Source organism: Oncorhynchus clarkii, chromosome 25 (genome assembly GCF_045791955.1).
Source record: "Oncorhynchus clarkii lewisi isolate Uvic-CL-2024 chromosome 25, UVic_Ocla_1.0, whole genome shotgun sequence".
Taxonomy (NCBI): domain Eukaryota; kingdom Metazoa; phylum Chordata; class Actinopteri; order Salmoniformes; family Salmonidae; genus Oncorhynchus; species Oncorhynchus clarkii.
This window is the reverse complement of record NC_092171.1, coordinates 44,851,509-44,875,674: the sequence shown is the minus strand read 5'-3', so window position 1 is coordinate 44,875,674 and position 24,166 is coordinate 44,851,509. Positions and strand designations below refer to the sequence as shown.

The following is a 24,166-nucleotide window of genomic DNA, read 5'->3' as shown; positions in this document are numbered from 1 at the left end:
GTGTTATATATAGGGTCCTGGTCAACAGTAGTGTTCTATATAGGGTCCTGGTCAACAGTAGTGTTCTATATAGGGTCCTGGTCTACAGTAGTGTTCTATATAGGGTCCTGGTCAACAGTAGTGTTCTATATAGGGTCCTGGTCAACAGTAGTGTTATATATAGGGTCCTGGTCAACAGTAGTGTTATATATAGGGTCCTGGTCTACAGTAGTGTTCTATATAGGGTCCTGGACTACAGTAGTGTTCTATATAGGGTCCTGGTCAACAGTAGTGTTCTATATAGGGTCCTGGACTACAGTAGTGTTCTATATAGGGTCCTGGTCTACAGTAGTGTTCTATATAGGGTCCTGGACTACAGTAGTGTTCTATATAGGGTCCTGGTCTACAGTAGTGTTCTATATAGGGTCCTGGTCTACAGTAGTGTTCTATATAGGGTCCTGGTCAACAGTAGTGTTCTATATAGGGTCCTGGTCAACAGTAGTGTTCTATATAGGGTCCTGGTCTACAGTAGTGTTCTATATAGGGTCCTGGTCTACAGTAGTGTTCTATATAGGGTCCTGGTCAACAATAGTGTTCTATATAGGGTCCTGGTCTACAGTAGTGTTCTATATAGGGTCCTGGTCTACAGTAGTGTTCTATATAGGGTCCTGGTCTACAGTAGTGTTCTATATAGGGTCCTGGTCAACAGTAGTGTTCTATATAGGGTCCTGGTCAACAGTAGTGTTCTATATAGGGTCCTGGTCTACAGTAGTGTTCTATATAGGGTCCTGGTCAACAGTAGTGTTCTATATAGGGTCCTGGTCAACAGTAGTGTTCTATATAGGGTCCTGGTCAACAGTAGTGTTCTATATAGGGTCCTGGTCTACAGTAGTGTTCTATATAGGGTCCTGGTCTACAGTAGTGTTCTATATAGGGTCCTGGTCAACAGTAGTGTTCTATATAGGGTCCTGGTCAACAGTAGTGTTCTATATAGGGTCCTGGTCTACAGTAGTGTTCTATATAGGGTCCTGGTCAACAGTAGTGTTCTATATAGGGTCCTGGTCAACAGTAGTGTTCTATATAGGGTCCTGGTCAACAGTAGTGTTCTATATAGGGTCCTGGACTACAGTAGTGTTCTATATAGGGTCCTGGTCAACAGTAGTGTTCTATATAGGGTCCTGGTCAACAGTAGTGTTCTATATAGGGTCCTGGTCAACAGTAGTGTTCTATATAGGGTCCTGGTCAACAGTAGTGTTCTATATAGGGTCCTGGTCAACAGTAGTGTTCTATATAGGGTCCTGGTCTACAGTAGTGTTCTATATAGGGTCCTGTTCAACAGTAGTGTTCTATATAGGGTCCTGGTCAACAGTAGTGTTCTATATAGGGTCCTAGTCAACAGTAGTGTTCTATATAGGGTCCTGGACTACAGTAGTGTTCTATATAGGGTCCTGGTCAACAGTAGTGTTCTATATAGGGTCCTGGACTACAGTAGTGTTCTATATAGGGTCCTGGTCAACAGTAGTGTTCTATATAGGGTCCTGGTCAACAGTAGTGTTCTATATAGGGTCCTGTTCAACAGTAGTGTTATATATAGGGTCCTGGTCAACAGTAGTGTTCTATATAGGGTCCTGGTCAACAGTAGTGTTCTATATAGGGTCCTGGTCAACAGTAGTGTTCTATATAGGGTCCTGGTCAACAGTAGTGCACTACCCTATGGGTCCTGGTCAACAGTAGTGTTCTATATAGGGTCCTGGACTACAGTAGTGTTCTATATAGGGTCCTGGTCAACAGTAGTGTTCTATATAGGGTCCTAGTCAACAGTAGTGTTCTATATAGGGTCCTGGTCAACAGTAGTGTTCTATATAGGGTCCTGGTCAACAGTAGTGTTCTATATAGGGTCCTGGTCAACAGTAGTGTTCTATATAGGGTCCTGGTCAACAGTAGTGTTCTATATAGGGTCCTGGACTACAGTAGTGTTCTATATAGGGTCCTGGTCAACAGTAGTGTTCTATATAGGGTCCTGGACTACAGTAGTGTTCTATATAGGGTCCTGGTCAACAGTAGTGTTCTATATAGGGTCCTGGACTACAGTAGTGTTCTATATAGGGTCCTGGTCAACAGTAGTGTTCTATATAGGGTCCTGGTCTACAGTAGTGTTCTATATAGGGTCCTGTTCAACAGTAGTGTACTATATAGGGTCCTAGTCAACAGTAGTGTTCTATATAGGGTCCTGGACTACAGTAGTGTTCTATATAGGGTCCTGGTCAACAGTAGTGTTCTATATAGGGTCCTGGACTACAGTAGTGTTCTATATAGGGTCCTGGTCAACAGTAGTGTTCTATATAGGGTCCTGGTCAACAGTAGTGTTCTATATAGGGTCCTGTTCAACAGTAGTGTTATATATAGGGTCCTGGTCAACAGTAGTGTTCTATATAGGGTCCTGGTCAACAGTAGTGTTCTATATAGGGTCCTGGTCAACAGTAGTGTTCTATATAGGGTCCTGGTCAACAGTAGTGTTCTATATAGGGTCCTGGTCAACAGTAGTGCACTACCCTATGGGTCCTGGTCAACAGTAGTGTTCTATATAGGGTCCTGGACTACAGTAGTGTTCTATATAGGGTCCTGGTCAACAGTAGTGTTCTATATAGGGTCCTGGTCTACAGTAGTGTTCTATATAGGGTCCTGGTCAACAGTAGTGTTCTATATAGGGTCCTGGTCAACAGTAGTGTTCTATATAGGGTCCTGGTCAACAGTAGTGTTCTATATAGGGTCCTGGTCTACAGTAGTGTTCTATATAGGGTCCTGGTCTACAGTAGTGTTCTATATAGGGTCCTGGTCTACAGTAGTGTTCTATATAGGGTCCTGTTCAACAGTAGTGTTCTATATAGGGTCCTGGACTACAGTAGTGTTCTATATAGGGTCCTGGTCAACAGTAGTGTTCTATATAGGGTCCTGTTCAACAGTAGTGTTATATATAGGGTCCTGGTCAACAGTAGTGTTCTATATAGGGTCCTGGTCTACAGTAGTGTTCTATATAGGGTCCTGGTCTACAGTAGTGTACCATATAGGGTCCTGGTCAACAGTAGTGTTCTATATAGGGTCCTGGTCAACAGTAGTGTTCTATATAGGGAGGGTCCTGTTCAACAGTAGTGTTCTATATAGGGTCCTGGTCAACAGTAGTGTTCTATATAGGGTCCTGGACTACAGTAGTGTTCTATATAGGGTCCTGGTCAACAGTAGTGTTCTATATAGGGTCCTGGTCAACAGTAGTGTTCTATATAGGGTCCTGGACTACAGTAGTGTTCTATATAGGGTCCTGGTCTACAGTAGTGTTATATATAGGGTCCTGGTCAACAGTAGTGTTCTATATAGGGTCCTGGTCAACAGTAGTGTTATATATAGGGTCCTGTTCAACAGTAGTGTTCTATATAGGGTCCTGGTCTACAGTAGTGTTCTATATAGGGTCCTGGTCAACAGTAGTGTTATATATAGGGTCCTGGTCTACAGTAGTGTTCTATATAGGGTCCTGGACTACAGTAGTGTTCTATATAGGGTCCTGGTCAACAGTAGTGTTCTATATAGGGTCCTGGACTACAGTAGTGTTCTATATAGGGTCCTGGTCTACAGTAGTGTTCTATATAGGGTCCTGGACTACAGTAGTGTTCTATATAGGGTCCTGGTCTACAGTAGTGTTCTATATAGGGTCCTGGTCTACAGTAGTGTTCTATATAGGGTCCTGGTCAACAGTAGTGTTCTATATAGGGTCCTGGTCAACAGTAGTGTTCTATATAGGGTCCTGGTCTACAGTAGTGTTCTATATAGGGTCCTGGTCTACAGTAGTGTTCTATATAGGGTCCTGGTCAACAGTAGTGTTCTATATAGGGTCCTGGTCTACAGTAGTGTTCTATATAGGGTCCTGGTCTACAGTAGTGTTCTATATAGGGTCCTGGTCTACAGTAGTGTTCTATATAGGGTCCTGGTCAACAGTAGTGTTCTATATAGGGTCCTGGTCAACAGTAGTGTTCTATATAGGGTCCTGGTCAACAGTAGTGTTCTATATAGGGTCCTGGACTACAGTAGTGTTCTATATAGGGTCCTGGTCAACAGTAGTGTTCTATATAGGGTCCTGGTCAACAGTAGTGTTCTATATAGGGTCCTGGTCAACAGTAGTGTTCTATATAGGGTCCTGGTCAACAGTAGTGTTCTATATAGGGTCCTGGTCAACAGTAGTGTTCTATATAGGGTCCTGGTCTACAGTAGTGTTCTATATAGGGTCCTGTTCAACAGTAGTGTTCTATATAGGGTCCTGGTCAACAGTAGTGTTCTATATAGGGTCCTAGTCAACAGTAGTGTTCTATATAGGGTCCTGGACTACAGTAGTGTTCTATATAGGGTCCTGGTCAACAGTAGTGTTCTATATAGGGTCCTGGACTACAGTAGTGTTCTATATAGGGTCCTGGTCAACAGTAGTGTTCTATATAGGGTCCTGGTCAACAGTAGTGTTCTATATAGGGTCCTGTTCAACAGTAGTGTTATATATAGGGTCCTGGTCAACAGTAGTGTTCTATATAGGGTCCTGGTCAACAGTAGTGTTCTATATAGGGTCCTGGTCAACAGTAGTGTTCTATATAGGGTCCTGGTCAACAGTAGTGCACTACCCTATGGGTCCTGGTCAACAGTAGTGTTCTATATAGGGTCCTGGACTACAGTAGTGTTCTATATAGGGTCCTGGTCAACAGTAGTGTTCTATATAGGGTCCTAGTCAACAGTAGTGTTCTATATAGGGTCCTGGTCAACAGTAGTGTTCTATATAGGGTCCTGGTCAACAGTAGTGTTCTATATAGGGTCCTGGTCAACAGTAGTGTTCTATATAGGGTCCTGGTCAACAGTAGTGTTCTATATAGGGTCCTGGACTACAGTAGTGTTCTATATAGGGTCCTGGTCAACAGTAGTGTTCTATATAGGGTCCTGGACTACAGTAGTGTTCTATATAGGGTCCTGGTCAACAGTAGTGTTCTATATAGGGTCCTGGACTACAGTAGTGTTCTATATAGGGTCCTGGTCAACAGTAGTGTTCTATATAGGGTCCTGGTCTACAGTAGTGTTCTATATAGGGTCCTGGTCTACAGTAGTGTACTATATAGGGTCCTGTTCAACAGTAGTGTTCTATATAGGGTCCTAGTCAACAGTAGTGTTCTATATAGGGTCCTGGACTACAGTAGTGTTCTATATAGGGTCCTGGTCAACAGTAGTGTTCTATATAGGGTCCTGGACTACAGTAGTGTTCTATATAGGGTCCTGGTCAACAGTAGTGTTCTATATAGGGTCCTGGTCAACAGTAGTGTTCTATATAGGGTCCTGGTCAACAGTAGTGTTCTATATAGGGTCCTGGTCAACAGTAGTGTTCTATATAGGGTCCTGGTCAACAGTAGTGCACTACCCTATGGGTCCTGGTCAACAGTAGTGTTCTATATAGGGTCCTGGACTACAGTAGTGTTCTATATAGGGTCCTGGTCAACAGTAGTGTTCTATATAGGGTCCTGGTCTACAGTAGTGTTCTATATAGGGTCCTGGTCAACAGTAGTGTTCTATATAGGGTCCTGGTCAACAGTAGTGTTCTATATAGGGTCCTGGTCAACAGTAGTGTTCTATATAGGGTCCTGGTCTACAGTAGTGTTCTATATAGGGTCCTGGTCTACAGTAGTGTTCTATATAGGGTCCTGGTCTACAGTAGTGTTCTATATAGGGTCCTGTTCAACAGTAGTGTTCTATATAGGGTCCTGGACTACAGTAGTGTTCTATATAGGGTCCTGGTCAACAGTAGTGTTCTATATAGGGTCCTGTTCAACAGTAGTGTTATATATAGGGTCCTGGTCAACAGTAGTGTTCTATATAGGGTCCTGGACTACAGTAGTGTTCTATATAGGGTCCTGGTCTACAGTAGTGTTCTATATAGGGTCCTGGACTACAGTAGTGTTCTATATAGGGTCCTGGTCTACAGTAGTGTTCTATATAGGGTCCTGGTCTACAGTAGTGTTCTATATAGGGTCCTGGTCAACAGTAGTGTTCTATATAGGGTCCTGGTCAACAGTAGTGTTCTATATAGGGTCCTGGTCTACAGTAGTGTTCTATATAGGGTCCTGGTCTACAGTAGTGTTCTATATAGGGTCCTGGTCAACAGTAGTGTTCTATATAGGGTCCTGGTCTACAGTAGTGTTCTATATAGGGTCCTGGTCTACAGTAGTGTTCTATATAGGGTCCTGGTCTACAGTAGTGTTCTATATAGGGTCCTGGTCAACAGTAGTGTTCTATATAGGGTCCTGGTCAACAGTAGTGTTCTATATAGGGTCCTGGTCTACAGTAGTGTTCTATATAGGGTCCTGGTCAACAGTAGTGTTCTATATAGGGTCCTGGTCAACAGTAGTGTTCTATATAGGGTCCTGGTCTACAGTAGTGTTCTATATAGGGTCCTGGTCTACAGTAGTGTTCTATATAGGGTCCTGGTCAACAGTAGTGTTCTATATAGGGTCCTGGTCAACAGTAGTGTTCTATATAGGGTCCTGGTCTACAGTAGTGTTCTATATAGGGTCCTGGTCAACAGTAGTGTTCTATATAGGGTCCTGGTCAACAGTAGTGTTCTATATAGGGTCCTGGTCAACAGTAGTGTTCTATATAGGGTCCTGGACTACAGTAGTGTTCTATATAGGGTCCTGGTCAACAGTAGTGTTCTATATAGGGTCCTGGTCAACAGTAGTGTTCTATATAGGGTCCTGGTCAACAGTAGTGTTCTATATAGGGTCCTGGTCAACAGTAGTGTTCTATATAGGGTCCTGGTCAACAGTAGTGTTCTATATAGGGTCCTGGTCTACAGTAGTGTTCTATATAGGGTCCTGTTCAACAGTAGTGTTCTATATAGGGTCCTGGTCAACAGTAGTGTTCTATATAGGGTCCTAGTCAACAGTAGTGTTCTATATAGGGTCCTGGACTACAGTAGTGTTCTATATAGGGTCCTGGTCAACAGTAGTGTTCTATATAGGGTCCTGGACTACAGTAGTGTTCTATATAGGGTCCTGGTCAACAGTAGTGTTCTATATAGGGTCCTGGTCAACAGTAGTGTTCTATATAGGGTCCTGTTCAACAGTAGTGTTATATATAGGGTCCTGGTCAACAGTAGTGTTCTATATAGGGTCCTGGTCAACAGTAGTGTTCTATATAGGGTCCTGGTCAACAGTAGTGTTCTATATAGGGTCCTGGTCAACAGTAGTGCACTACCCTATGGGTCCTGGTCAACAGTAGTGTTCTATATAGGGTCCTGGACTACAGTAGTGTTCTATATAGGGTCCTGGTCAACAGTAGTGTTCTATATAGGGTCCTGGTCAACAGTAGTGTTCTATATAGGGTCCTGGTCAACAGTAGTGTTCTATATAGGGTCCTGGTCTACAGTAGTGTTCTATATAGGGTCCTGGTCAACAGTAGTGTTCTATATAGGGTCCTGGTCTACAGTAGTGTTCTATATAGGGTCCTGTTCAACAGTAGTGTTCTATATAGGGTCCTGGTCAACAGTAGTGTTCTATATAGGGTCCTGTTCAACAGTAGTGTTCTATATAGGGTCCTGGACTACAGTAGTGTTCTATATAGGGTCCTGTTCAACAGTAGTGTTCTATATAGGGTCCTGGTCAACAGTAGTGTTCTATATAGGGTCCTGGTCTACAGTAGTGTTCTATATAGGGTCCTGGTCTACAGTAGTGTACCATATAGGGTCCTGGTCAACAGTAGTGTTCTATATAGGGTCCTGTTCAACAGTAGTGTTCTATATAGGGTCCTGGTCTACAGTAGTGTTCTATATAGGGTCCTGGTCTACAGTAGTGTACCATATAGGGTCCTGGTCAACAGTAGTGTTCTATATAGGGTCCTGGTCAACAGTAGTGTTCTATATAGGGTCCTGTTCAACAGTAGTGTTCTATATAGGGTCCTGGTCAACAGTAGTGTACCATATAGGGTCCTGGTCAACAGTAGTGTTCTATATAGGGAGGGTCCTGTTCAACAGTAGTGTTCTATATAGGGTCCTGGTCAACAGTAGTGTTCTATATAGGGTCCTGGACTACAGTAGTGTTCTATATAGGGTCCTGGTCAACAGTAGTGTTCTATATAGGGTCCTGGTCAACAGTAGTGTTCTATATAGGGTCCTGGACTACAGTAGTGTTCTATATAGGGTCCTGGTCTACAGTAGTGTTATATATAGGGTCCTGGTCAACAGTAGTGTTCTATATAGGGTCCTGGTCAACAGTAGTGTTCTATATAGGGTCCTGGTCTACAGTAGTGTTCTATATAGGGTCCTGGTCAACAGTAGTGTTCTATATAGGGTCCTGGTCAACAGTAGTGTTATATATAGGGTCCTGTTCAACAGTAGTGTTCTATATAGGGTCCTGGTCTACAGTAGTGTTCTATATAGGGTCCTGGTCAACAGTAGTGTTATATATAGGGTCCTGGTCTACAGTAGTGTTCTATATAGGGTCCTGGACTACAGTAGTGTTCTATATAGGGTCCTGGTCAACAGTAGTGTTCTATATAGGGTCCTGGACTACAGTAGTGTTCTATATAGGGTCCTGGTCTACAGTAGTGTTCTATATAGGGTCCTGGACTACAGTAGTGTTCTATATAGGGTCCTGGTCTACAGTAGTGTTCTATATAGGGTCCTGGTCTACAGTAGTGTTCTATATAGGGTCCTGGTCTACAGTAGTGTTCTATATAGGGTCCTGTTCAACAGTAGTGTTCTATATAGGGTCCTGGTCTACAGTAGTGTTCTATATAGGGTCCTGGTCAACAGTAGTGTTCTATATAGGGTCCTGGTCTACAGTAGTGTTCTATATAGGGTCCTGGTCTACAGTAGTGTTCTATATAGGGTCCTGGTCAACAGTAGTGTTCTATATAGGGTCCTGGTCAACAGTAGTGTTCTATATAGGGTCCTGGTCTACAGTAGTGTTCTATATAGGGTCCTGGTCAACAGTAGTGTTCTATATAGGGTCCTGGTCAACAGTAGTGTTCTATATAGGGTCCTGGTCAACAGTAGTGTTCTATATAGGGTCCTGGTCTACAGTAGTGTTCTATATAGGGTCCTGGTCTACAGTAGTGTTCTATATAGGGTCCTGGTCAACAGTAGTGTTCTATATAGGGTCCTGTTCAACAGTAGTGTTCTATATAGGGTCCTGGTCTACAGTAGTGTTCTATATAGGGTCCTGGTCAACAGTAGTGTTCTATATAGGGTCCTGGTCAACAGTAGTGTTCTATATAGGGTCCTGGTCAACAGTAGTGTTCTATATAGGGTCCTGGACTACAGTAGTGTTCTATATAGGGTCCTGGTCAACAGTAGTGTTCTATATAGGGTCCTGGTCAACAGTAGTGTTCTATATAGGGTCCTGGTCAACAGTAGTGTTCTATATAGGGTCCTGGTCAACAGTAGTGTTCTATATAGGGTCCTGGTCAACAGTAGTGTTCTATATAGGGTCCTGGTCTACAGTAGTGTTCTATATAGGGTCCTGTTCAACAGTAGTGTTCTATATAGGGTCCTGGTCTACAGTAGTGTTCTATATAGGGTCCTGTTCAACAGTAGTGTTCTATATAGGGTCCTGGTCAACAGTAGTGTTCTATATAGGGTCCTGGTCTACAGTAGTGTTCTATATAGGGTCCTGGTCAACAGTAGTGTTCTATATAGGGTCCTGGTCAACAGTAGTGTTCTATATAGGGTCCTGGACTACAGTAGTGTTCTATATAGGGTCCTGGTCAACAGTAGTGTTCTATATAGGGTCCTGGTCAACAGTAGTGTTCTATATAGGGTCCTGGTCTACAGTAGTGTTCTATATAGGGTCCTGGTCAACAGTAGTGTTCTATATAGGGTCCTGGTCAACAGTAGTGTTCTATATAGGGTCCTGGTCTACAGTAGTGTTCTATATAGGGTCCTGGTCAACAGTAGTGTTCTATATAGGGTCCTGGTCAACAGTAGTGTTCTATATAGGGTCCTGGTCAACAGTAGTGTTCTATATAGGGTCCTGGTCAACAGTAGTGTTCTATATAGGGTCCTGGTCAACAGTAGTGTTCTATATAGGGTCCTGGTCAACAGTAGTGTTCTATATAAGGTCCTGGTCAACAGTAGTGTTCTATATAGGGTCCTGGTCAACATTAGTGTTCTATATAGGGTCCTGGTCAACATTAGTGTTCTATATAGGGTCCTGGTCAACAGTAGTGTTCTATATAGGGTCCTGGTCAACAGTAGTGTTCTATATAGGGTCCTGGTCAACAGTAGTGTTCTATATAGGGTCCTGGTCAACAGTAGTGTTCTATATAGGGTCCTGGTCTACAGTAGTGTTCTATATAGGGTCCTGGTCTACAGTAGTGTTCTATATAGGGTCCTGGTCTACAGTAGTGTTCTATATAGGGTCCTGGTCTACAGTAGTGTTCTATATAGGGTCCTGGTCAACAGTAGTGTTCTATATAGGGTCCTGGTCTACAGTAGTGTTCTATATAGGTTCCTGGTCTACAGTAGTGTTCTATATAGGGTCCTGGTCAACAGGACAGCAGTGTTAGTATATTGTTTGTATCGAATTGAATATTATGTATATTAGGTTGTTATATTAGGTTGTCCGGCATATGTAGACATGTAAACTAGTATAGAATGTATTTTACATTCTTTAGGAGTTTCCTCAGTGTGAATGAATCAGCCGTAGTGAATGAATCAGCCGTAGTGAATTAATTAGCCGTAGTGAATGAATCAACCGTAGTGAATGAATCAAACGTAGTGAATGAATCAACTGTAGTGAATGATTCAACTGTAGTGAATGAATCCACCTTAGTAAATGAATCCTTTGTGTTGCAGAGAATCACCAACCGAGTCCTGGGCAGACAAACACCCTGGCAGTGAGCGCCACACCGAGGAGGACTTTTACACTTGATTCCGTGTACGTGTGCTGTGGAATAAAATACAATGTAGTTCAATTGTTTACATTTTCTAATGTTTTATTCCGACCTGCTTCCATTTTGTTCACCTTTTTTAACAAATTATGAAGTGCAAAGTAAATCATTTGTCTGTTTCTAAAGAGACAGGGTCATAATTGGTGTGTATTTAAATACTTATTATTAAAGTTTTTTTATGACCAAAATATAAATAAACATGCTTTCTACACTCTGCTGTCTGTTTGTCCCAACCTTGTGTTAGGCAGAAAGCAGAATACAAAACAGTGTAGTCATTCCCTCAAGTTCTCCCGCAAAGAAATCAATCAGGCAAAATGTCACTATAGAGACAAAGTGGAGTCTCAATTCAACGGCTCAGAGGCTGCTGCCTATATACATGGGGCGGCAGGGTAGCCTAGTGGTTAGAGCGTTGGACTAGTAACCGGAAGGTTGCGAGTTCAAACCCCCGAGCCGACAAGGTACAAATCTGTCGTTCTGCCCCTGAACAGGCAGTTAACCCACTGTTCCCAGGCCGTCATTGAAAATAAGAATTTGTTCTTAACTGACTTGCCTGGCTAAATAAAGGTAAAATAAAAAAATAAATAAATAAATACATAGACTGGAAATCACTGGCCACTTTAATAAACGGATCACTGGTCTCTTTAATAATGTTTACATATTTTGCATTACTCATCTCATATGTATATACTGTATTATATTCTACTGTATCTTAGTCTATGGTGCTCTGACATCGCTCATCCATATAGTCTTAATTCCATTCCTTTACTTAGATCTGTGTGTATTAGGTATGTGTTGTGAAATTGTTAGATATTACTTGTTAGATATTACTGCACTGTCGGAGCTAGAAACACAAGCATTTCGCTACGCCCGCAAATAACATCTGCTAAACACACGTATGTGACCAATAAAATTGGATTTGAATTTGAAAGAGCAGGTGTTCTTAATGTTTTGTATACTCAGTGTAGATCAAAAACATTTGGGTGAACTGTTGGAATCAGATAAACAGGATGACTATTCTAATTCTATGGTTGGTGTTGGCATGATAGGGTAGCCTAGTGGTTAGAGCATTGGACTAGTAACCGAAAGGTTGCAAGTTCAAATCCCCGAGCTGACAAGGTACAAAATCTAAAACTTCTATGTGTCTGTGACAATCTCTGCACGCTCAACCCCACGGTTTACCACAATATGTACATTGCAATTTCTTCCAGAATGAGCGGCCGTTCATGTGCAAAGTATTAGCATGTCCATGAGTACCATTATCCACTGTGTGTAGTGAATCCATGTTGTCTTTCTCAGTCCCCACCCCTTTCCTTTGTCTACCAAGCCATCATATCGGTTTGGTCCGCTAGGGACTTTCTTTGTATCATGATACAATTGGCTTAATTATGTATTTACTAACTAACTAAATAATAACAAAGAATTACATAACAAACAAACAGTAGATATTGCTTATGTAATTCTTTGTTATTATTTAGTTAGTTAGTAAATACATAATTAAGCCAATTTGTATATTGCTGATTCATTATGGAAACTAGGGTTCGTGCAGATTTCCAAGGTTTGCGAAGTTCAGTAATGAGATCTGATGCGGTAACAATTAATAATCATTAATGGAAGACCTAATTGAGTTTAATTCTAAACATTTTCCCGTGGTGCCCCGACTTCCTAGTTAATTAACGTTTACATGATTAGTTTAATCACGTGCTAATTAAAGCTAGAGAATTTATTTGATAGTATACAGTCTTCACGTTTAATAATAGTCCAGATACGACCGTGGATAGGCTTACCACAGACGCTGACGAACATCTACAGACAGACAGACAGCATGACATTCCTTCTACTTCAGCTTATTTATTGTTCAGATGGTTACAGTGCAGTAATAGTGGTTAGAGCTGCTACATTATAGTGGTGTAAACCTGGCGACTTTCCCCAAATTCCCAGGTTTTCCAGAAATAACGGTTTGAAGATTCCTGGATTTTCTGCTTATCAGATAACATGAATCTCCCAATCGGGATTTCTGGAAAACCTGGGAATTTGAGGAAAGTTACCGTATATTTGCAACCCTAAACAGCAGTAATAGTTACAGTGGAGACACAGGGCTCTGGAAAATTCAATCAGTCACACACAAATAAAGGTTACAAGCATAACGCTACACCCGCAAAAACATCTGCTAAATGTGTGTATGTAACCAATCAAATTTGATTTGATTTGAAATACCTTTTGGGGCAAAGAGCACAATGATAGAGGCCAGAAACAGGGTTGTAGTAGATTGGCCAGCAACGGAGTTGTAGTAGATTGGCCAGAGACAGGGTTGTAGTAGATTGGCCAGCGACGGGGTTGTAGTAGATTGGCCAGCGACAGGGTTGTAGTAGATTGGCCAGTAGATTGGCCAGCGACAGGGTTGTAGTAGATTGGCCAGCGACGGGGTTGTAGTAGATTGGCCAGAGACAGGGTTGTAGTAGATTGGCCAGAGACAGGGTTGTAGTAGATTGGCCAGAGACAGGGTTGTAGTAGATTGGCCAGAGACAGGGTTGTAGTAGATTGGCCAGAGACAGGGTTGTAGTAGATTGGCCAGTAGATTGGCCAGAGTCGGGGTTGTAGTAGATTGGCCAGCGACAGGGTTGTAGTAGATTGGCCAGTAGATTGGCCAGTAGATTGGCCAGAGACGGGGTTGTAGTAGATTGGCCAGAGACAGGGTTGTAGTAGATTGGCCAGTAGATTGGCCAGTAGATTGGCCAGAGACAGGGTTGTAGTAGATTGGCCAGAGACAGGGTTGTAGTAGATTGGCCAGAGACGGGGTTGTAGTAGATTGGCCAGTGACAGGGTTGTAGTAGATTGGCCAGAGACAGGGTTGTAGTAGATTGGCCAGTAGATTGGCCAGAGACAGGGTTGTAGTAGATTGGCCAGCGACGGGGTTGTAGTAGATTGGCCAGTAGATTGGCCAGAGACGGGGTTGTAGTAGATTGGCCAGAGACAGGGTTGTATTAGATTGGCCAGCGACAGGGTTGTAGTAGATTGGCCAGCGACAGGGTTGTAGTAGATTGGCCAGTAGATTGGCCAGAGACAGGGTTGTATTAGATTGGCCAGCGACAGGGTTGTAGTAGATTGGCCAGTAGATTGGCCAGCGACAGGGTTGTAGTAGATTGGCCAGTAGATTGGCCAGCGACAGGGTTGTAGTAGATTGGCCAGTAGATTGTCCAGGGACAGGGTTGTAGTAGATTGGCCAGTAGATTGGCCAGCGACGGGGTTGTAGTAGATTGGCCAGCGACAGGGTTGTAGTAGATTGGCCAGTAGATTGGCCAGCGACAGGGTTGTAGTAGATTGGCCAGCAACAGGGTTGTAGTAGATTGGCCAGTAGATTGGCCAGCGACAGGGTTGTAGTAGATTGGACAGCCACGGGGTTGTAGTAGATTGGCCAGCGACAGGGTTGTAGTAGATTGGCCAGTAGATTGGCCAGCGACAGGGTTGTAGTAGATTGGCCAGTAGATTGGCCAGTAGATTGGCCAGCGACAGGGTTGTAGTAGATTGGCCAGCGACGGGGTTGTAGTAGATTGGCCAGTAGATTGGCCAGCGACAGGGTTGTAGTAGATTGGCCAGCGACAGGGTTGTAGTAGATTGGCCAGCGACAGGGTTGTAGTAGATTGGCCAGAGACAGGGTTGTAGTAGATTGGCCAGCGACAGGGTTGTAGTAGATTGGCCAGCGACAGGGTTGTAGTAGATTGGCCAGAGACAGGGTTGTAGTAGATTGGCCAGTAGATTGGCCAGCGACGGGGTTGTAGTAGATTGGCCAGAGACAGGGTTGTAGTAGATTGGCCAGAGACAGGGTTGTAGTAGATTGGCCAGAGACAGGGTTGTAGTAGATTGGCCAGAGACAGGGTTGTAGTAGATTGGCCAGAGACAGGGTTGTAGTAGATTGGCCAGAGACAGGGTTGTAGTAGATTGGCCAGTAGATTGGCCAGAGACAGGGTTGTAGTAGATTGGCCAGAGACAGGGTTGTAGTAGATTGGCCAGAGACAGGGTTGTAGTAGATTGGCCAGCGACAGGGTTGTAGTAGATTGGCCAGCGACAGGGTTGTAGTAGATTGGCCAGTAGATTGGCCAGTAGATTGGCCAGCGACGGGGTTGTAGTAGATTGGCCAGTAGATTGGCCAGTAGATTGGCCAGTAGATTGGCCAGCCACGGGGTTGTAGTAGATTGGTAATAATGGTATGGTATGCCTACGCCACCTTACGGTACATTTGTGTATTGTTACTATCAGATTCAGCTGTTTTTTAATTATAGTACACTTGAAGATGTTACAGGGAGTGCAGATACACATTATATGCTAGCAACAGGCTGCACAGAGGTACATTATATGCTAGCAACAGGCTGCACAGAGGTACATTATATGCTAGCAACAGGCTGCACAGAGGTACATTATATGCTAGCAACAGGCTGTAAAGAGGTACATTATATGCTAGCAACAGGCTGTAAAGAGGTACATTATATGCTATCAACAGGCTGTAAAGAGGTACATTATATGCTATCAACAGGCTGTAAAGAGGTACATTATATGCTATCAACAGGCTGCACAGAGGTACATTCTCTGTAAATCACTAATGCATAAAATAATGAATACCATGTTAATATATTATCTCTCCAATGATAATGTAAGAAAAGCCAACAATGCCATGAAAATATTATTATTAAAAAAAACTAAAGCTTTTATGATACCAGTATGACACTTCATAGCAGAGATGAGATAGCCTTTATGATACCAGTATGACACTTCATAGCAGAGATGAGATAGCCTTTATGATACCAGTATGACACTTCATAGCAGAGATGAGATAGCCTTTATGACACCAGTATGACACTTCATAGCAGAGAAAAAAACAAAGCCTCTATGGCCAATACGTATTTTTGCAGACAGTAACTGATGAGGCATGTAGTTTAATGAAGTCTAAACCGGAGTCATTCTACACAGCAAGAGTCTCACCTGTAATACACATGGACTATATTAGCTACTTAAAACAGATTACAGCCAATCAGGTAACAGATGACTGTCCCAATTTACTGCCATTTAATATGTGCAATAAATATGAAATAAATTAATCTACGACCCGTAAAAGTAGAACATGACACTGATTTTATGAAATCAAAACATTTGATCCATGTTTCATGAAATCCCTTCAAATTAATTATATTTTCACTCCCGTTGAAATGTAAATTAAACTGCAGTAAAATAATACCCACTTAATACACAGAAATCTGACAACTTTCTCTCCCTTTAGGTCGTGTGTCAAACTCCAGGTTGTTTGGATTGTTTATTTATTTTAATTCTGCGGGGGGGGGGGACTGCGGCGCTCAGTGAAGACCGAATACGGCCCTCTGGGAAAAGGGAGTTTGACACCCCTGCTGTAGATAGTTAAGAGTAAAAGGAATAGTTGTATGTACAACGACACCGTCGTGAACTACGGGACAACGGACGGAAAAATAACTCAGTCACTTTTACATTGATGTTGGACCTGGAAACTATAATGGGTCTGATTCAGACCTGAGGTAAATAGACTCAACATGGATATAAAACATGGACCCAAGTACAAATATTGTTGATTTAAGTCCATGTTAAAGTCAACTTATGTCAAGTCTAAATAGGGCCTAATGTGCATTGACCATCTTAAATAAATGATGAAACAGTAAGATGGGTAGCAGGCAGACAGACAGTAAGATGGGTAGCAGGCAGCATCACCCTCGGCAGACAGACAGTAAGATGGGTAGCAGGCAGACAGACAGTAAGATGGGTAGCAGGCAGCATCACCCTCGGCAGACAGACAGTAAGATGGGTAGCAGGCTGCATCACCCTCGGCAGACAGACAGTAAGATGGGTAGCAGGCTGCATCACCCTCGGCAGACAGACAGTAAGATGGGTAGCAGGCAGCATCACCCTCGACAGACAGACAGTAAGATGGGTAGCAGGCAGCATCACCCTCAGCAGACTGGTTAGTAGTGTAGCAGGGAGCATCACCCTCAGCAGACTGGTTAGTAGTGTAGCAGGGAGCATCACCCTCGACAGACAGACAGTAAGATGGGTAGCAGGCAGCATCACCCTCAGCAGACTGGTTAGTAGTGTAGCAGGGAGCATCACCCTCAGCAGACTGGTTAGTAGTGTAGCAGGGAGCATCACCCTCAGCAGACTGGTTAGTAGTGTAGCAGGGAGCATCACCCTCAGCAGACTGGTTAGTAGTGTAGCAGGGAGCATCACCCTCAGCAGACTGGTTAGTAGTGTAGCAGGGAGCATCACCCTCAGCAGACTGGTTAGTAGTGTAGCAGGGAGCATCACCCTCAGCAGACTGGTTAGTAGTGTAGCAGGGAGCATCACCCTCAGCAGACTGGTTAGTAGTGTAGCAGGGAGCATCACCCTCAGCAGACTGGTTAGTAGTGTAGCAGGGAGCATCACCCTCAGCAGACTGGTTAGTAGTGTAACAGGCAGCATCACCCTCAGCAGACTGGTTAGTAGTGTAGCAGGCAGCATCACCCTCAGCAGACTGGTTAGTAGTGTAGCAGGGAGCATCACCCTCAGCAGACTGTGTAGTAGTGTAGCAGGCAGCATCACCCTCAGCAGACTGGTTAGTAGTGTAGCAGGGAGCATCACCCTCAGCAGACTGTGTAGTAGTGTAGCAGGGAGCATCACCCTCAGCAGACTGGTTAGTAGTGTAGCAGGGAGCATCACCCTCAGCAGACTGGTTAGTAGTGTAGCAGGCAGCATCACCCTCAGCAGACTGGTTAGTAGTGTGTGTTTACGTAATATAATTTGGCAGATGCTTTTATCCAAAGTGTCTGACATCCATGCGTGAATACATTTTTGTGTATAGGTGGTCGTAGGAATCAAACCCACTATCCTGCCGTTACAGGCGCTATGCTCTACCATATGATCTACAGAGGAAGTGAACGAGCGATCTAGAGGAAGTGAGCGTATGATCTACAGAGGAAGTGAACGAGAGATCTAGAGGAAGTGAGCGTATGATCTACAGAGGAAGTGAGCGTATGATCTACAGAGGAAGTGAGCGTATGATCTACAGAGGAAGTGAGCGTATGATCTACAGAGGAAGTGAGCGTATGATCTACAGAGGAAGTGAACTAGCGATCTAGAGGAAGTGAGCGTATGATCTACAGAGGAAGTGAACTAGCGATCTAGAGGAAGTGAGCGTATTTATACTCTTAACTGTTCGTATGAGCGGGGCTTGACTTGACGCTGGTAGTTATTTTAGGTGCTGCTACCGTTTATATCCAGGTGCCAGAACTTTGCAATAACGGCAGAATGGAACTCAGGCATTAGAGGAAATTAAGGTTCTGGCGCTCAGTTCAGTGAGCTCACGGCCCAAGTCAAGCACCGTCTGCGTACGAACACAAACCCAAGGCTTTGGCCTAAAGAAAAACTCAGACGGACAGGTGGGAAGGAGCAACAGGGCGGGTTGAAGGTGGAGCCTATGTCAGCAGGGCGGGTTGTGGGTGGAGCCTATGTCAGCAGGAGGCGGTGCACTCTTTGGAGCTGAGGCTGTGATAGGACGAGACGGTGGACCTGCTCCTGACCACGGGAACACGGCATCATCACCTTCCCCACCAGCACCATGTCCCCCCTCTTCTCCTCCTGGACCTGCAGACAGACAGACATTAGTTACAGACCTGGCCCCTCCCCCACCATGTCCCCCCTCTTCTCCTCCTGGACCTGCAGACAGACAGACATTAGTTACAGACCTGGCCCCTCCCCCACCATGTCCCCCCTCTTCTCCTGTTCTGTAGTGAGACAGCTTGATGGACAGGACACTAGTCTATCTCCTGTTCTGTAGTGAGACAGCTTGATGGACAGGACACTAGTCTGTCTCCTGTTCTGTAGTGAGACAGCTTGGACAGGACACCCCCTGGACAGGACACTAGTCTATCACAGGACCTCCAATCTAATCTCCTTAATGCTGAGTGCCAAGCAGAGACGCATCAGGTCTCATTTGTACAGTCTTTGGTATGACTTGGCCAGGTATTGAACTCCCAACACTTCAATCTCTGGGGTGGACACTCTAACCTCAAAATCACCTAAGTTGGGTATTTCCTACATATAGTGGTCACCAACCTTTTCTGAGTCAAGATCACTTTCGCATTGAAAAAGCAAGTCGAGATCTACCACTGACGTTTTTGAATTCATGTAAAGAATCAAAAATAGAACATCAAGGCCTCCCGGGTGGTGCAGTGGTTAAGGGCGCTGTACTGCAGCGCCAGCTGTGCCATCAGAGTCCTGGGTTCGCGCCCAGGCTCTGTCGTAACCGGCCGCGACCGGGAGGTCCGTGGGGCGACGCACAATTGGCCTAGCGTCGCCCGGGTTAGGGAGGGCTTGGTCGGTAGGGGTGTCCTTGTCTCATCGCGCACCAGCGACTCCTGTGGCGGGCTGGGCGCAGTGTACGCTAGCCAAGGTGGCCAGGTGCACGGTGTTTCCTCCGGCGCATTGGTGCGGCTGGCTTCCGGGTTGGATGTGCGCTGTGTTAAAGAAGCAGCGGCTTGGTTGGTTGTGTATCGGAGGACGCATGACTTTCAACCTTCGTCTCTCCCGAGCCCGTACGGGAGTTGTAGCGATGAGACAAGATAGTAGCTACTACAACAATTGGACACCACGAAATTGGGGAGAAAAAGGGGTAAAAAAAATAAAAATAATAGAACATCAACTTTATAAAATCAGTTGTGTAGGAATGAGGTTTGTGCAGTAGGTCTAATACATTATCACAGCATGGTGGCTATATGCCTGGTCTAATACATTATCACAGCATGGTGGCTATATGCCTGGTCTAATACATTATCACAGCATGGTGGCTATATGACTGGTCTAATACATTATCACAGCATAGTGGCTATGTGTCTGGTCTAATACATTATCACAGCATGGTGGCTATATGCCTGGTCTAATACATTATCACAGCATGGTGGCTATATGTCTGGTCTAATACATTATCACAGCATGGTGGCTATATGTCTGGTCTAATACATTATCACAGCATGGTGGCTATATGTCTGGTCTAATACATTATCACAGCATGGTGGCTATATGTCTGGTCTAATACATTATCACAGCATGGTGGCTATATGACTGGTCTAATACATTATCACAGCATGGTGGCTATATGTCTGGTCTAATACATTATCACAGCATGGTGGCTATATGACTGGTCTAATACATTATCACAGCATGGTGGCTATATGCCTGGTCTAATACATTATCACAGCATGGTGGCTATGTGTCTGGTCTAATACATTATCACAGCATGGTGACTATATGCCTGGTCTAATACATTATCACAGCATGGTGGCTATATGACTGGTCTAATACATTATCACAGCATAGTGGCTATGTGTCTGGTCTAATACATTATCACAGCATGGTGGCTATATGTCTGGTCTAATACATTATCACAGCATGGTGGCTATATGTCTGGTCTAATACATTATCACAGCATGGTGGCTATATGCCTGGTCTAATACATTATCACAGCATGGTGGCTATATGACTGGTCTAATACATTATCACAGCATAGTGGCTATGTGTCTGGTCTAATACATTATCACAGCATGGTGGCTATATGTCTGGTCTAATACATTATCACAGCATGGTGGCTATATGTCTGGTCTAATACATTATCACAGCATGGTGGCTATATGACTGGTCTAATACATTATCACAGCATAGTGGCTATGTGTCTGGTCTAATACATTATCACAGCATGGTGGCTATATGCCTGGTCTAATACATTATCACAGCATGGTGGCTATATGTCTGGTCTAATACATTATCACAGCATGGTGGCTATATGTCTGGTCTAATACATTATCACAGCATGGTGGCTATATGTCTGGTCTAATACATTATCACAGCATGGTGGCTATATGTCTGGTCTAATACATTATCACAGCATGGTGGCTATATGTCTGGTCTAATACATTATCACAGCATGGTGGCTATATGTCTGGTCTAATACATTATCACAGCATGGTGGCTATATGTCTGGTCTAATACATTATCACAGCATGGTGACTATATGTCTGGTCTAATACATTATCACAGCATGGTGGCTATATGTCTGGTCTAATACATTATCACAGCATGGTGGCTATATGTCTGGTCTAATACATTATCACAGCATGGTGACTATATGTCTGGTCTAATACATTATCACAGCATAGTGGCTATATGCCTGGTCTAATACATTATCACAGCATAGTGGCTATGTGTCTGGTCTAATACATTATCACAGCATGGTGGCTACATGCCTGGTCTAATACATTATCACAGCATGGTGGCTATATGTCTGGTCTAATTATCACAGCATAGTGGCTATATGTCTGGTCTAATACATTATCACAGCATAGTGGCTATATGCCTGGTCTAATACATTATCACAGCATGGTGACTATATGTCTGGTCTAATACATTATCACAGCATAGTGGCTATATGCCTGGTCTAATACATTATCACAGCATGGTGGCTATATGCCTGGTCTAATACATTATCACAGCATGGTGGCTATATGCCTGGTCTAATACATTATCACAGCATGGTGGCTATATGTCTGGTCTAATTATCACAGCATAGTGGCTATATGTCTGGTCTAATACATTATCACAGCATAGTGGCTATATGCCTGGTCTAATACATTATCACAGCATAGTGGCTATATGTCTGGTCTAATACATTATCACAGCATAGTGGCTATATGTCTGGTCTAATACATTATCACAGCATAGTGGCTATATGTCTGGTCTAATTATCACAGCATAATGGCTATATGTCTGGTCTAATACATTATCACAGCATAGTGGCTATATGTCTGGTCTAATACAGTATCACAGCATAGTGGCTATATGTCTGGTCTAATTATCACAGCATAATGGCTATATGTCTGGTCTAATACATTATCACAGCATAGTGGCTATATGTCTGGTCTAATACAGTATCACAGCATGGTGGCTATATGTCTGGTCTAATACATTATCACAGCATAGTGGCTATATGCCTGGTCTAATACATTATCACAGCATGGTGGCTATATGTCTGGTCTAATACATTATCACAGCATAGTGGCTATATGCCTGGTCTAATACATTATCACAGCATGGTGGCTATATGTCTGGTCTAATACATTATCACAGCATGGTGGCTATATGTCTGGTCTAATACATTATCACAGCATGGTGACTATATGTCTGGTCTAATACATTATCACAGCATGGTGGCTATATGTCTGGTCTAATACATTATCACAGCATGGTGGCTATATGTCTGGTCTAATACATTATCACAGCATGGTGGCTATATGTCTGGTCTAATACATTATCACAGCATGGTGGCTATATGACTGGTCTAATACATTATCACAGCATGGTGGCTATATGTCTGGTCTAATACATTATCACAGCATGGTGGCTATATGTCTGGTCTAATACATTATCACAGCATGGTGGCTATATGTCTGGTCTAATACATTATCACAGCATAGTGGCTATATGCCTGGTCTAATACATTATCACAGCATGGTGGCTATATGTCTGGTCTAATACATTATCACAGCATGGTGGCTATATGCCTGGTCTAATACAGTATCACAGCATGGTGGCTATATGTCTGGTCTTATACATTATCACAGCATGGTGACTATATGTCTGGTCTAATACATTATCACAGCATGGTGGCTATATGTCTGGTCTAATACATTATCACAGCATGGTGGCTATATGTCTGGTCTAATACATTATCACAGCATAGTGGCTATATGCCTGGTCTAATACATTATCACAGCATGGTGGCTATATGTCTGGTCTAATACATTATCACAGCATGGTGGCTATATGCCTGGTCTAATACAGTATCACAGCATGGTGGCTATATGTCTGGTCTTATACATTATCACAGCATGGTGACTATATGTCTGGTCTAATACATTATCACAGCATGGTGGCTATATGTCTGGTCTAATACATTATCACAGCATAATGGCTATATGCCTGGTCTAATACATTATCACAGCATGGTGGCTATATGACTGGTCTAATACATTATCACAGCATAGTGGCTATATGCCTGGTCTAATACATTATCACAGCATAGTAACTATATGGTAGCCTAGTGGTGATCCTGGAGTGTGTGACTGGGTGACCCTGGATGGTGTGTGGCTGGTTGACCCTGGAGTGAGTGTGACTGGGTGACCCTGGATGGTGTGTGGCTGGTTGACCCTGGAGTGTGTGTGGCTGGGTGACCCTGGAGTGTGTGTGACTGGTTGACCCTGGAGTGTGTGTGGCTGGTTGACCCTGGAGTGTTTGTGACTGGGTGACCCTGGATGATGTGTGGCTGGTTGACCCTGGAGTGTGTCGCTGGTTAACCCTGGAGTGTGTGGCTGGTTGACCCTGGTTGACCCTGGAGTGTGTGGCTGGTTGACCTTGGAGTGTGTGTGACTGGGTGACCCTGGAGTGTGTGTGACTGGGTGACCCTGGAGTGTGTGTGGCTGGGTGACCCTGGAGTGTGTGTGGCTGGGTGACCCTGGAGTGTGTGTGGCTGGGTGACCCTGGAGTGTGTGTGGCTGGGTGACCCTGGAGTGTGTGTGGCTGGGTGACCCTGGGTGGTGTGTGGTTACCTTGACGAAGGAGGAGCAGGGGAACGTGGCAAAGTCAGACAAGGCTCTAGCTCCAGGTCTCTGGGTCACCACATGTTCTGATACCTCATCCTGTGAGAGAGAGAGAGACAGAGAGAGAGGAGAGAGAGACAGCGAGAGAACAGGCGAGAGGAGAGAGAGAGACAGAGAGAGAGGAGAGAGACAGCGAGAGAACAAGCGAGAGGAGAGAGAGAGACAGAGAGAAAGGAGAGAGAGACAGCGAGAGAACAAGCGAGAGAGGAGAGAGAGAGACAGAGAGAGAGGAGAGAGAGACAGCGAGAGAACAAGCGAGAGAGGAGAGAGAGAGACAGAGAGAGAGGAGAGAGAGACAGCGAGAGAACAGGCGAGAGGAGAGAGAGAGACAGAGAGAGAGGAGAGAGACAGCGAGAGAACAAGCGAGAGGAGAGAGAGAGACAGAGAGAAAGGAGAGAGAGACAGCGAGAGAACAAGCGAGAGAGGAGAGAGAGAGACAGAGAGAGAGGAGAGAGAGACAGCGAGAGAACAGGCGAGAGAGGAGAGAGAGAGACAGAGAGAGAGGAGAGAGAGACAGCGAGAGAGGA

General features: G+C 44.0%; 2 protein-coding genes across 3 annotated transcripts in view; one reads left to right on the top strand and one right to left on the bottom strand.

Moving 5' to 3' along the window:
• Positions 1 to 11,026, top strand: part of LOC139383663 (ALMS1 centrosome and basal body associated protein) — a 78,953-nt gene extending 67,927 nt beyond the window's left edge. The window contains 1 exon segment of the mRNA XM_071128198.1: positions 10,850 to 11,026. Within this exon segment, the coding sequence (XP_070984299.1) occupies positions 10,850 to 10,894 (45 nt within the window). The 3' untranslated portion in view covers positions 10,895 to 11,026.
• A 6,724-nt stretch (positions 11,027 to 17,750) lies between these two features.
• LOC139383799 (dynactin 1b) overlaps positions 17,751 to 24,166 on the bottom strand; it is a 109,926-nt gene continuing 103,510 nt past the window's right edge. For both annotated transcript variants that reach the window (XM_071128370.1, XM_071128369.1), the window contains 2 exons: positions 23,589 to 23,678; positions 17,751 to 18,576 (listed from right to left, as the gene is read on the bottom strand). In XM_071128370.1, the coding sequence (XP_070984471.1) occupies positions 18,439 to 18,576; positions 23,589 to 23,678 (228 nt within the window). In that variant the 3' untranslated portion in view covers positions 17,751 to 18,438. The remainder of the gene's footprint in view (positions 18,577 to 23,588; positions 23,679 to 24,166) is intronic.